The sequence below is a fragment of the Gekko japonicus genome, unplaced genomic scaffold (assembly GCF_001447785.1).
Source record: "Gekko japonicus isolate JY-2015 unplaced genomic scaffold, Gekko_japonicus_V1.1 scaffold669, whole genome shotgun sequence".
Taxonomy (NCBI): domain Eukaryota; kingdom Metazoa; phylum Chordata; class Lepidosauria; order Squamata; family Gekkonidae; genus Gekko; species Gekko japonicus.
The window spans coordinates 32,373-46,979 of NW_015167073.1; the positions used below are offsets into that span (position 1 = coordinate 32,373).

Genomic DNA, 14,607 nt, shown 5'->3' on the forward strand with positions numbered 1-14,607 from the left:
AAGAAATGCAATATAATACCAACATAGAAACAACAAGATCATTTTAGCATATCGGCGTTTTTGGGACGTTTACAACTCGTTTTATGATATAACTGAATGGATAGACAGAGGACATAGATATATATGTGCAAAATGAATATGATTTAGTTTTGTCTGTAGTTTGATAAGCACAATTAGGTTTTTGTAGTTAATATATATGTGGGTGATAGAACGTTAAGAGTTCAAACTGGAGAAGCTTTTTGAGGTCCTGAACCAGGTTCTAAATAGTCCACTGAAATTAAGGACTCCAACAGGGCGGAAGTTTATAATGTATATACTTTATTTAGAAATAAGTGGTCAGGAAGCAAATACAGATTTATGGACTAACTTAATGTGAGATCAATGTCAAAAGATGTAATTGATTTAGGTGGCGTAGATGTGGAACTGTAAAATAGATTGGGGTGGGTTTTTTGTGTGGTGTATGTTGGTGTTTCTTAGTTCTGTTAAAACTTAATAAAAAATTATTTAAAAAAAAAGAAAAAAAGAACCCATTTATAAATTGCCAATTGCTGTACATAAAGCAATTCGGCTAACATGCTTCTTAAGAACTACCACTTACCATACTTGAGATTCTGGATTTATTTTGGTTCCTTCCCCCGATGTTCCCTCCTGGTGCTGGAATCCAGAGGTTTATTGCCTCTGAACATGGAAGCTCCCTTTAGTCACCACGGCTAGTAGCCCCCGATAGACTTATCCTCCATGAATCTGTCCAAACTCCTTTCAGTAGCCTGAACAATCCCAGACTCCACCAGTCTTTGCTCTCAGCCAAGAGAATACTGGTAAAGTAGGGGAGGTCCTACCTTTGCATCCACTCATGGGGGTCAGGAAGCACTGCCTGGAGTCCTGGACTATCTGGGCAGTATTCTGTAACCTCCAAGGATGGCTACAAAGGAGCGACCAGCAACCACTCTCTGTCTCCAGAGGCTGCCCACAAAGATGGGACTCTTCCCACCTTTAAAGCCATCCTCAGGCGAGCTAATAACAGTCTGCAAAAACAACCATCTGTAGCAGTCAAAGCATTAACTGGAGTGGGTCATAGGAAGGATCAGGGGTCATTTTGTAGAAAAAGAGGTGCAGGAGCTCACTAGCATAACTCATTAGCATAACTTATTTGCATAGGCCACACACCCCTGACATCACTGGAAGTGTGTCAGAAGGCAACACCCACCCCCTGGGCTCTTTACTGCATGTTTGTCACCTTGGGGACTCTATTTCTTAAAGAAACTATTTATATAAGAAGACAGTGAGGGTACAGAAAAGAAAAGGGAAAGGGAAAAAGGGGTTATACAACATAACTGTGTTGTCAAGGACAACCATGTAACACAAAATGTATAAGACAGAAAAATATTTCCCCTTACATCCTCCCCCCACACCGTTCTATGGCAAACATGTAGGAGTAGCATTTTTCAGAGCTAAGCTTTGGAGAGAAATAGATACGTTTGGCAGATATGTAGCAAATATACTCCTAGAGCTCAATAATATCTTCAGGGGACATTCATAGCTAAAGTAAGATTTGAATCAGGTACGACTCAGTTCCCCTATGGTTCTGACTCAGACTCACCCACACGAAGCTTGAAACTATTGAAAGAGTGCTTGTTGATTATGTCCAGTTTGGCTGCCAGAGCCATGGCAAACTCCACCATGATTCCCAAGTGGGCGTAGCTCCTCTCCATATCCTGTAGGGACCGCCCACAAATGCACGCGTCAGTGTAGACCAACAGAGGACAAAATTAACAACAACAAAAAGAGAGAGAGAGAGACAAATGCATCTGTGTCAAGGGAAAAGAGAACAACTAAAATAATCCACATTTTTGTATGCTGAGTTGCATAAAAGTCGTATAACATTACACAACACCACTGCAACATCACCATCTGGCTGAAGAGCTAGATTCAAGTTCAGAAGCACCTTAGAAGCTATCAAGATTTTCAGGGTGTAAACTTTCAGGAGTCAAAGCTCCATTCATCCGATGCAAGTTGAAATTGAGATCCCTCATATCCTAGTCAGAAGGTGGGAAGGGTGTTGCAAGAACAGAGTTAAGATGCAAAGGTATAATGCAAAATGCAGTCTGCTTAACTGGAGCAGGGGAGAAATGCTCAGACATGACTAGGGGCAGAAAATTATCATCTCTAGTGAGATAAGAGTGCTATGTCCCTATTTGGCCCTGGGGGATCCATTGCTCTGAATTGGTAAATTCAGTAATCTCGTGTTCTAATCTCCCCTTGAAGTGTCTCTGGTTGCAGAGCTGGCATGTGGAAATGGGCCATGTATTAGATTAGGACCCCGGAGAGCGGGTTTTAAACTCTCCGGGTGATTTCTCACTAGAGCTGCCTCGCAGCACAGCCGCCGTTTGCCCCGACACAAACATGTCAATTTCACACCCGAAGCTCTGGGGCTGTATTTTGACTCGCGGCTTCGCCCGATTTCCTACGCAGTTTCGTGATCCTGGTTTTTGAGGATCATGAAACTGCGGAGGAAATCAAAATAAGTACCGTCTACAAAAAGATGCCTGTGTCGCAGCCCAGCCGCCGTTTGCCCCGACACAAACATGTCAATTTCACACCCGGGGCTGCATTTTGACCCACGGCTTCGCCCGATTTCCTACGCAGTTTCGTGATCCTGGTTTTTGAGGATCACGAAACTGCGGAGGAAGTCGGGCGAAGCCGCGGGTCAAATGCAGCCCCGCAGCCTCGGGTGTGAAATTGACATGTTTGTGTTGGGGCAAACGGCGCTGCGCTACGAGGCAGCTCTAGTGAGAAATCGCCCTCAGTCTATTATGAAGCCCACTGGGTGACCTGAGGATAATCAACTGCTCTCTCAGCTAAATTCAGCGTGTTGCAGTGATACTCGAAGAGAAGGAAGGAAGAATGTGTCAACTGTCTGGCGTTCCTGGAAGGACAGGTGGGGGAAAGATCTGATCTATCGAAGCGAATCGATCGTGTGAGGTGAGGGGGAGGGCAGAGAAGGTCAACAACACCCGGCGCCATCCGATCAATTCCCAGACAACAAACACCTAACGGAAACTGAGGGCCGAGATCAAAATTAGAAGCAAAAGAAACCAAACCGGCCTTATTTCGTCTGCTTGGGCTGTGACCAATGTGCCCTGTAAGCCGTGGAGTCTTGTGAGCAAAAATTCTACTTTGGGAGCGACTGGCATTAAAGTTGTGAGCGAGCGATTTGGCTGCTGCATGATTTAGTTTGCTCTGGAGCCTTCCTTCCTGAGCTGAGACGAAAATCTGCAAGCCGGAGGCTAAAAAACGGTGAGCTAGCTCACACTCACTCAGCCTAGAGGGAACACTGGCTGTGACCCAAATGTATCAAAAACCTAGATAGATAAGATGGTTGTTCTACTCAGCCTTCCCCTGCTTTGAAGCAGTGCTGCGTTGTAACTCTGTTCACGCAGAGCACCGTTTCTTTCTGCACCCTCCACCGTTGTTGAGAACCACACAGCCATACATTGGGTTGCCAGCGCCTGTCTTGGGAATTCCTGAAGATTTGGACGTGAAGCCTGAGGGGGGCAGGGCTTGAGGGGGGCGGGGTCTATAAGGCCACAGAGTCCACCCTCCAAAGCAGCCATTTTTCTCCAAGGCGATGGATGTCTGTCATCTGGAGATCAGTTGCAATTCCAGGAGATCTCCAGGCCCCACCTGGAGGGTGGCAACCCCAGCCATAGTGGAACATCTCCCAGTAGCAGAAGGTTGTACAGCAGTTCACCACCACATGACCAGATTCTGAAACTGAGCAGGGAGAGACAGCTTCTTTCCCAGAAGGCATCCATTTCCGCTGTTCTGGGGCTGTTGGGGTTCTGGCGCAGGAAGGGGCGGGCCATGCGGGGGTTTCTTGTGGACAGGAAGACCCTTTCCTGGAGCCCTCGAGCCCCACACATACCCCTCCTTCCCTCTTGACCCCTTCAGCCCTAGGATAACCAAAGAGAGATCACGGGATAAGCGAGTAGAAAATAGTTTCACGCAGAGCACCGTTTCTTTCTGCACCCTCCACCGTTGTTGAGAACCACACGGCCATACATTGGGTTGCCAGCGCCTGTCTTGGGAATTCCTGAAGATTTGGACGTGAAGCCTGAGGGGGGCAGGGCTTGAGGGGGGCGGGGTCTATAAGGCCACAGAGTCCACCCTCCAAAGCAGCCATTTTTCTCCAAGGCGACGGATGTCTGTCATCTGGAGATCAGTTGCAATTCCAGGAGATCTCCAGGGCCCACCTGGAGGGTGGCAACCCCAGGCATAGTGGAACATCTCTCGGTAGCAGGAGGTTGTACAGCAGTTCAACAGCACATGACCAGATTCTGACACTTAGCAGGGAGGGACAGCTTCTTTCCCAGAAGGCATCAATTTCCGCTGTTCTGGGGCTGTTGGGGTTCTGGCGCAGGAAGGGGCGGGCCATGCGGGGTTTTGTTGTGGACAGGAAGACCCTTTCCTGGAGCCCTCGAGCCCCACACATACCCCTCCTTCCCTCTTGACCCCTTCAGCCCTAGGATAACCAAAGAGAGATCACGGGATAAGCGAGTAGAAAATAGTCAACGGAAACTGTAATATACTTACAAAGGGAATATCACTCTTGTATAGATTTCCAGAAAACAGATCAATATTAATACTAATACATTTCTGTGCATTCATACAAGAATAAGCATAAAAAATGATTCCACAATCTTGACAAGCACAGTCCAATAATCTAAAGTTCTTACAAACAGTAAACTATTTAAGTCATTGAGAGAAAGCGTACAGAGAGGAAGCTGAACAGGTGAAGGTTTCATGAAGCAAGAACATTATGCAGACGGATGGGCATGCAGAGATGGATGCTGAGCAGGAAACGATTCACTGAGTCTACATGTATTCGGCCAGTTTGGTGTAGTGGTTAAGTGTGCGGACTCTAATCTGGGAGAACCGGGTTTGATTCCCCACTCGTCCATTTGCAGCTCCTGGATGACCCTGGGCAAGCCATAGTTGTGGCAGAGCTGTTCTCTCAAGGGCAATTCTTGAAAGAGCTCTCTCAGCCCCACCCACCTCACAGGGGGAAGGGAAAGGAGACTGTAAGCCGCTCTAAGACTCCGAGTGAAGGGTGGGGTATAATTCCAATCTCCTCTTCCTCCTCCTCCTCCTTTTTCTTCTCTTCCTCCTCCTCCTCTGAGGAAACCTTATGGAACAGGTGTCGGAGCAAGCCTATAGATTCATGACCTTTATGCTATTTGTCTACAATCCAATGCTAGTACAAGAAAGACACAAAGAAGATTTACTGTTTGTAAGAACTTGAGCTTATCGGACTGTGCTTGGCAACACTGTGGAATCGCTTTTTGATGTTTATTCTTGTACAAATGTACAGAACTGTATTTGTCATAGCATTAGTATTAACAAGGGGAGGGACCGGTGATACTCGCGGGGGGGAGGGACCTCAACACTAATATATTTTTTGAAAATCTATAAAAGAGTGCTATTCCCTTCGTAAATATACCATGGTTGCCACTGACTATTTTTCTACTCCTTTCAGCTCTAGAGCAGGCAGGAGTCTTTACTGGCCTCCACCACACTGGTTCTTAGGCATCTAGGAGACCCAGGTTCGAATTCACACTCCTGCCATGGAACCTCGTTGGGTGACCTTGGGCCAGCCACACTCTCAGCCTAACCCTACCTCACAGGGTTGTTGTGAGGATAAAATTATGGAGGAGAGGGAAAAGATGTAAGCTGCTTTGGGTCTCCACTGGGGAGAAAGGCGAGGTACAAATGAATTAAAGAAATAAATGCATGTGTGTCTGTATGGCACTGCTCTGACACTCCCAACACCTCTGTTGCTGCCTCCTTCCCTCACCACTTTGGAAATGTTCCTGAAATATGTTGTTGCCGTAGACGAGGGGTTGCCAAACCACTCTAGATTTCGGAGACGTTCAGCCCACAATTGGGGCAGATGAAATCAAATAGGCTTGGCTGCTTGTGTAATTAGCTGACGGGAACCATTCAGTTCCTCCCTTAAGGTCATGGAAAAAAAGGAGCTACCACGCCTATTTCCTGGTTTAGTTCTACCAGCAAACCTGAGGCTTAAACCACGAAAACGGTGTGCTGAGGCTCACAGGCGTGGGTGCTTGGGATAGTTTGAAAAATGTGGGTATTCTGCAGGCGCAAACAGACTGTAGGGAACAGGTTTCACCAACAGAAATGGCCCAATGGTGCTACTACGGACAGGAGCCCATTAATATCAGGATATCAGAGGCTCAGTTCCACGGGGGGGGGGAAAAAAAAAGGCCCGTGTCCCACGGGGGGGGGGGAATGGAGAGAGGAAGGCGTTACCTGCTGGCTGTCCTGGCCAGCCGCCACATTTAAGCCGGTCGCTGCCATGTAAGTGCTGCCAATGGTTTTGATCTTCTCCACGCCGCTAAATTTGGGCTTCAAGAGCAGCTGTTGAAACAGAATTAATTCATTATCGTATGATCTTGTGTGTGGTATAGCCAGGAGATCCTAAGACTGTCTGGCAGCCAGAAGTTCTAGCTCTTTTTTAGTGTTATGCACCACTAGGTGGTGAGCTAGACTTGTTTTTAAGGCAAGAGACGTTTCAGAGGCCGACCCTGCATAGCTTCCAAAATCGGGAAAGCTATCCAGGTCAGGGCTGTTGAAGCAAAAATGAGACAGACCGGCAATTAAGAACAATCAAGCAACTTTTCTGGATCAAAGCACACAAGAAAAAAAAATCCCATCTAGCCCAGCATTTTTATAGTTGGTTGTCAGAGGCCATCATTTTGACAAGCTGCCCTGTGACAGCATCTGGTAAACTCAGATATGGTGCCTCTGAATGTGGAGGTTCAATATGGTTTCCGGTTAGTTGCCTCCATGACTTCCTGAGCCAGAGAGCCAGTGGAATGCCTTTGGTTGATCCTTGTCGAGTGACTCTGGGTCAGTTCTGTACTTTAAATACATATTGCCTCGTTCTCATATAGACACACAAAGCTGCTTTATACTGAATCAGACCACTGGTCCATAAAGGTCGGTATTGCCTATTCAGACTGGCAGTGGTTTCCCGGGGTCTTAAATTAAGGTCTTTCGCATCACCTCCCACCCGATCCTTTAAACTGTAGATCTGGGGGATTGAACCTTGGGCCTTTTGCAATCAGAGCAGATGCCCTACTGCTGAAAACGACCTTTCGCCAAATGAAATCCTTCCCTCCAGCCCCCTCCCAGCTTATCCAGCAAAAGCAAAGTAAGAGTTATGGCCTCCCCCACCACCGCCTCCACGACTCCCAGCACCTCGTCAAAGTCTGCAATGATCTCATTGAGAAGCCGCAGGCACTCCAGGCCTTCGCGGTTGACGTTGGATTCAGAGTAGAACTCTTTGAAGTCCGGGATGGAGGCGAAGAGGACGCAGGCGCATTCACAAGACTGATGGTACAGATCCTGCTAGCAAAGAAAAGGGGGAGACCTTATCAGGACTGGGTGCATAAGACACCCATCTCATCATTCCATACCCAGAAAGTTCAGGTTTGGAAAGCCCAAATATTGGGTGGTTTGTATTTTAAAGCTCCCCTCTGACTCCTTCTCACCCAGAACATGGGAGCCCCAGTGCACCTAAGTAAGACACAGGGAGGGGAAAACAAACTTGGCCCAAGAGCTGGAATCAAGAACCACAAGGGTATTTTTGGGCAGGAACGCACAGGAACGGAGTTCCGGTTGGCTCCAGAGTTGGCCACGCCCACCAGGAACTCATTAGCATAATAGGCCACACCCAACAGCAGAAACTCACTAGGACTGGCTACATTAGGGGTGTGTGGCCTAACTTGCAAAGGGGTTCCTGCTACAAAAAAAGGCCCTGGGTTTTGACAAAAACAAGGTAAACAGAATAAGAAGCAAAAGGTGGGTGTGGCTGGATGACCACACTTCTGGTAACATGGGGGTGCGGCCTAATGTGCTAATGAGCTATGCTGTCAGGGGTGTGGCCTAATATGCTAATGAGTTTTGGCTGTGGCCTATTATGCTAATGAGTTCCTGCTGGGCTTTTTCTACAAAAAAAGCCCTGACTGATATTAAAAACCTAGTTGAAACTGATAGTATACAAAGACACATGTATTTATTAGAAAGGCAGTTAGAAACAAATAAGGGCCCAATGAAAGCCTCGTTAAAAAGTCCAAGTGGCCTGAAGATAGGGTTGCCAAATCCATCTTCCGCCCCCAGCGGGGGACTTTGGGGTAGGGTTGCCAAATTGAAAAATCTTACTGGCGGGGGAGCGTCCTGTCGCCCCAGGAGCCAGCTGGGGATGTGTGCGTGTGCGCGTGCTTCCGGAGCATCACGAAGTGACTTCACATGCTGGGGCGGGGCCACACCATTTGAGGGGGAAACTCTTTGTTTTCCCCTCAAATGGCGTCGCCCCGCCCCCAGCATGCGATGTCACTTCCAGGTGACGCACACGCGGGGGTGGGGTTTCCCCCAGGCCCCGATTCCGCAGGAGCGGGAATCGGGGCTCGAAACCGGGGGGAATTCCGCCCCCCGGGGGGATTTCGGAACCCTACTTTGGGGGCGTTCCTGGAGGGGGCGGGGCATCCCTGACGTGATGACGTCACGTTGGGAACGCCCGCCTGCGTGCCCAATCTCCAGAAACGCCAGTTCCCTGCACCTAAAGTAGCTGCCGTTTCCCTTTTAAGTGCACAGAGCCGGCATTTCCCCTTTAAGAGCAAAGAGCTGGCGTTTCCCTTTTAAGTGCACGGAGCTGGCATTTCCCTGCAAGCCTGATCTCAAATGGAGATTTGGCTTGGGAGGAAACGCGGGCTCCATGCACTTAAAGGCAGCCACCCCTCTCTCCCAAAGGAGAAGGGAGATGAGTGGCTGTGGGTGTTGGGGGCGGGTAGACCACCCCCAAAAAATGGGGGACCCCTGGCAAACCAGGGGGGTTGGCAACCCTACCTGAACACAAGGGCCGATACGCATGACCTGACGCGTATTGGTTATCTTATTGTAATATGTATTATTGTTACATGTACCTCAAACTGTTTGACCTCTGAAGAAGGCCCCCAACAGGTCGTTTAGGCCACTTGCAATTTTTAACGAGGCTTTTATTGGGCCCTTATTTGTTTTTAACTGTCTGTCTAACAAATACATGTATCTATGTATACTATAAGTTTCAATTAGGTTTTTAATATTGGCCCTTTCTCAGACTTCTTTCTTACCCTTGTGGTTCTTGAGCCCCAATACACCACCAGGGTAAAATGTGTATCTACTAAGCTGATTACATAAAAACAGAGGTCATTTCGGGGGATCGCAGTTCCCCCGGGTGAGGTACGGGGGGGCACATGACGAAGCCTCCCCTGTTTCCGGCCGCCCTGCTTCCGGCCCTCATTCAGCCAGGAGGAGGCAGGAGAAGAGGGAGGGTAAGTTGCTTCCTCCCTGCCTCTCCCCACCGCTGCCTGCCTGGGGCCAGGGAGGGCCTTCGCGGGGCTTCCTTGCACTCCCGCCGGCAGCCGGGACCGTTGGGGGCGGGATGTGTGGCCTTATGACACACTTCCGGTGATGTCAGGGGGTGTGGCATATGCTAATGAGTTATGCTAATGAGGTCCCCTAGCTCTTTTTCTACGAAACGACCCCTGCATAAAAAACCCCATTGTTACTAGTCATTGGGTTGCCTCTGGATTTGCCTTTCAGCTTGCCTGCGGTTGGAGGAAACAGTGGGCCCCAATGGTCCTTTAGCCATCTTGAGGACCTGCAACGCAAGGCACGCCTCCTGGGCCAGGACTGGGCTTGAGACTCATTTGACAGGCTGAGCAAAGGTGCAAAGAGGAGCTGAAAACAAGCTTTTATCTGAATGGAGCGCTGGATTTGGATCATTCAGACCGAAGGGCGATGATGTCAGTCTTGCCCTGGAGGGAAGCTGCAACCAGGAGCTTGTAGAGTAGTGTTGCCAGCCTCCAGGTAGAGTCAAGTAACCAGGGGTCATTTCGTAGAAAAAGAGGTGCAGGAGCTCATTAGCACAACTCATTAGCATACCTCGTTTGCATATGCCACACCCCTTGACATCACCAGAAGTGTGTCAGAAGGCAACACCCACCACTCGGGCTCCACTGGGCTGTTTTGGACTGCTAGCCATTGGGGGGGGGGGACGTGCAGATCTGTCCTCGCAGAGGAGGGAGAGCTTGCACCTGAATAAAACTTGGTCTTAAAGCTGCCACTGGACTGTTTTGGGCCAGGGAGCTGGGGGGGGGAGCTCTGCAATTTACCTGGCTGCTTCTTGCTCTGACTGAGGGCTGCTGGGAGCAGGGGGTGGGGCTTGTTGCCGGTTGACTGGAAGGGACCTCACTGGATGCTCTAAGGTTTTCAAAAACTCTATGGCACAACCCTTTAAACATGAGTCCCTAACTCCACCCCCATTTCTACCTGCTAGCATTTCAGGGGCCAACAAGCAACGCACAGGTTTGCGGAGAGGTCTCCCATGACAGCTGCAGCGAAAGACCTGGCAAGCCTAGTAGAGAGGGGCCATTAAGCTTCAGGGCTCACCTCATTGCGCAGGTTCTGGCCAATAAACAGCTGAGCGACATGGGCCGGAAGCACATTCTCCAGCAAGACGCGGTTGAGGTTCTCCATCGTCTCAATCTCCTCGCGCTCCTTCTTGAACTTCTTTTTCCAGAGGAAATCCAGGCGGCAGTAATATTCATTCTGGGGGGGGGGAAGGAAAATAGCGGTCATGATACCCAAGATGTATTTTTTCTCCCTCCCCTTATTTAGGGTTGCCAAGTCCATCTTCCACCCCCAGCGGGGGACTTTGGGGGTGTTCCTGGAGGGGGCGGGGCATCCCCGATGTGATGACGTCACGTTGGTGACGTCCGCCGCCGCCCCCCACCCGTGCACCGGATATCCAGAAAAGGCCGTTCCTGGCACTTAAAGGAGCCAGGCGTTTCCCTTTTAAATGCAGGAGCCCGCGTTTCCCCTTTAAGAGCAGCCGCGTTTCCCTTTTAAGAGCATGCAAGCCTGATCTCAAGTGGAGATCGGGCTTGGGAGGAAACACGGGTTCCACACACTTAAAGGGAGAAAGAGGGCTGGCTGTGGGTGGACCCCTGGCAAACCGGGGGGAGGTTTTGGCAACCCTCCCCTTATTACCCATTTTGGCTTCAATTGACTCTTCACCCGGTGCATTCATCTCAACTCTTAAAGGAATCTCTGTTTGGGGCTAGCAAATATATATATATTTTTCAACTGGAGGGTGACTTTTTTCCTCTTCTTTCTGAAAGGTCAAAAGTACTGCAGTGTAGCTCTTCGGAAGCGCTTATGTCCTTGCGCTGCTGGGGAAGTGCCCTGACCCGGATAGCGTGGGCTGGCTGGATCTCGTCAGATTTCAGAAGCTGAGCATAGATGGACGACCTCCAAGGAATACCAGGGATGTGGCGCAGAGCCAGGCAACAGCAAATCACCTCTGAAATGTCTCTTGCCTTAAAAACAAAAGTCTAGCTCGCCACCTAGGATCTCCCGGCTATACTACACACACTACCATACGATAATTGTTAATTATTATTACTGGGGGAATTGAAAACGCTGGACATGCACTGCTACACTGCCCCTTCTATGATGACCTTAGACACATATTGATTACACCCATCCTCCGAAAGATCCTGGGAAGATCAGAGGAATGGTATACCTCCTTTCTTCCTACAAACCTTGAATCTGGAACCTCAACTCCGGAAGCTGCAGCTGGTGCAGAATGCGGCGGCCAGGCTGTTGATGGGCCTCCCCATCCAACCTGTGCTTAAGACTCTGCACTGGCTCCCAGTAGCATTCCGGATTCGCTTCAAGGTGCTGGTTTTGACCTTTAAAGCCCTTTACGGTCAGGGACCAGTCTACCCCCGTATGTTCCCCAGAGAGCACTGTGATCAGGATCCCAAAACCGCCTGGCCCTCCCTGGCCCTAAGGAAGTCAGGTTGATGGCAACCAGGACGAGGGCTTTTTTGTTTATAGCTCCGTCCTATTGGAATGAGCTTCCTGCCGAGATCATGGCCCCGCGGGACTTATCACAGTTCCGCGAGGCCGTGAAAACAGAACTTCTTCGGCAGGCGTTCCGATAGGAGCGACGTCCTACCAGCAGCGCCCTGTGTGAACTTGGATCCAACACGACCCAGCGCGGTTGCGCCGCTGAATGTGTCCCTAACCTGCACTTTATTTTTATCGCCATCGAATGAAGAAGAAGAAGAGGAGATTGGATTTATACCCGGCCCTTCACTTGGAGTCTCAGAGCGGCTCACAAACTCCTTTCCCTCCCCCTCCCCACAACAGACACCCTGTGAGGTGGGTGGGGCTGAGAGAACTCTGACACAAACGGCTCTTTTTCAAGGACAGCTCTGACAGAGCTTGCGACTGACCCAAGGTCACACCAGCAGGTGCAAGTGGAGGAGTGGGGAATCAAACCCGGTCCTCCCAGATTAGAGTCCGCGCACTGAACCACTACACATTGACTGTTTGTGTTTTAAATGGCGTATTGTATTTTTTATTGTGAATGTATACTGCTTGTCAGTTCTTGGAAGCCGCCCTGAGCCTGCCTGGCGGGGAGGGCAGATTAAAGTGAAATAAATAAATAAATAAATAGCTGGAGTTGCCAGATACCGTGTACCTTCCAGAGTCTACCAAGGTACAGTGTTGATTCAGTGACACGTATCTGGTTGTTTATGTACACTTTAATGGTAGATGGTTCTTGTAGTCACTCTGTCCGTGTGTGTCTTATCCTGCTGGTCTATAACCTTAACAAATGACTGGCTGATTGAAAGGCCAAAGGTGGAACTTGGTGCTACCCTGTTTCCCCGAAAATAAGACCTACCCCCAAAATAAGCCCTAGCATGATTTCTATGCATTTGTGGTATAAGCCCTAGTGTGTCTTCTTGAGAAAAAATAAATATAAGACAGTGTCTTATTTTCAGGGAAACACGGTACTTCCACCGAACAACACTTTATTCAAATCTGTCTGGCTTTCTAGAAAGGATGCGGACAAGAGACTTTAAGATGAGGACGGAAACATCTGTCCCCTCACACACAGACACCTTTAACACCCAGCCTGAGAAAGAGTTCTGGAGAACTGGGACGTTTGCATATTGTTGTGGGTTATTCTGATTGTGTTTTTGGACTTTGCTTTGGCTCAAACCAGACTACCTACAGATTCAGTATGGGGCACCTGGGGTGTCCCAAATGTATTCCGTACATTATTTCCCCCACGCTTGATCATAGTTGCAAAATAGCACATCATCAGCGGAAACAATACAAAGAAAGAAAGAAAATTAGCCATTATGTTCCCCTGAGTAATAATTTATCCCCAAGCCCAAAAGGTTAATCCGATAAGCATAATCAATGGGTGGGTTTTTTTGCCATTTTTGTTTTATTAAATCTACAAAATTTAACTTGCAGCTGGTATTCCAAGGTACACCGTGGCCGAACATCAAAGTAGAAAGTTCTCAAATTGCTAAGGTAACAAAACGGGCTCTTAAACCTAATGTGGGGGTTTTTCGTCGGCAGCCCCAGTCACAGGATCGAAAACCGATTTACCTGCCTGGCTAGAGCCAAAAGGGTGAAGAAGAAGACAAAGAAGGAGATGGCTCCCATCATCTTGGGCTCCTTCAGCACTCCAGGCCTACGGACGGGGTATGAAAGAGAAGACAAGATCACTCATGCAGTCCCCCCTCCACCAGAATCCTCAAGGTTACTCTCAACCAGGGCTTTTTTTGTAGAAATAGCCCAGCAGGAACTCATTAGCATAACAGGCCACACCCAACAGCAGGAACTCATTATCATATTAGGCCACACCCTGACAGCACAGCTCATTAGCATATTAGGCCACATCCCATGCCTTCCCTTGGAAGGATCTGTCCTGTGGGGAGCCTGGACAAGCCTGTAGCCACGCACACAGAGGTTTTGGCTGTAGTGGGTGTGGCCAAATTTGAAGCCAGCCGGAACTTCGTTCCTGTGCGTTCTTGCCCAAAAATAGCCCTACTCTCAACACAAGTGTAGCTCATTCAGTTAGCAAATTAGGTAGACTGTTTGCTCATTATGCAGATCAGCCACATTCATCCTTGCAATGTCTATCAGGCCCAAAAGAGGGTTTCATACTAAAGCCACTGAAGACTTTGGCCCCAACGTGCTCACTCCAAGACTCAAGGAAGACAAACATTCACTTCCCATTCAAAAGTCCCAGTTACGGGGACGCCTTTTAAATGCGTTCCTTGTGTGTGCACATACCATCATTCTTCAGAACTGCCTACTCAGTCATTAACTGTTGACTAATGCGTCTGAGCAGGAAAGTGTTTTACAAGCACCACTGCGAGAAAGCCGGGTAAGCAGATTTGGTCCAGCAGCTCTGCAGAGTGTAATGCAGATATTCTATAATTAACTTTATTTTGAAAAAGGAAACCTGTGCGGTTAGCTTACTAACACATCCTGTTTCAGAAGCTGATGCTAGATATGAACGAAACAATGCTAGATATGCTAGATACGCAGATGAAACAACTCCAGGGTACAGAGATCTGTAACAATGGACAGGGGAACACCCCACCGCAGTGTCAAAACAGGGGAGTATTGACACATCTCTTCCACTTTTATCTAGGCTTCTCAAGTCCCCCC

At 48.8% G+C, this 14,607-nt stretch overlaps 1 protein-coding gene across 1 annotated transcript in view; it reads right to left on the reverse strand.

The window, feature by feature from the left end:
• ADCY4 (adenylate cyclase 4) overlaps positions 1–14,607 on the reverse strand; it is a 66,778-nt gene that overhangs the window by 3,195 nt on the left and 48,976 nt on the right. Inside the window, exons 19-23 of the mRNA XM_015412753.1 lie at positions 13,537–13,621; positions 10,513–10,671; positions 7,282–7,431; positions 6,331–6,438; positions 1,601–1,715 (exon numbers count right to left, since the gene is read on the reverse strand). Coding sequence (XP_015268239.1) covers positions 1,601–1,715; positions 6,331–6,438; positions 7,282–7,431; positions 10,513–10,671; positions 13,537–13,621 — 617 coding nt within the window. The remainder of the gene's footprint in view (positions 1–1,600; positions 1,716–6,330; positions 6,439–7,281; positions 7,432–10,512; positions 10,672–13,536; positions 13,622–14,607) is intronic.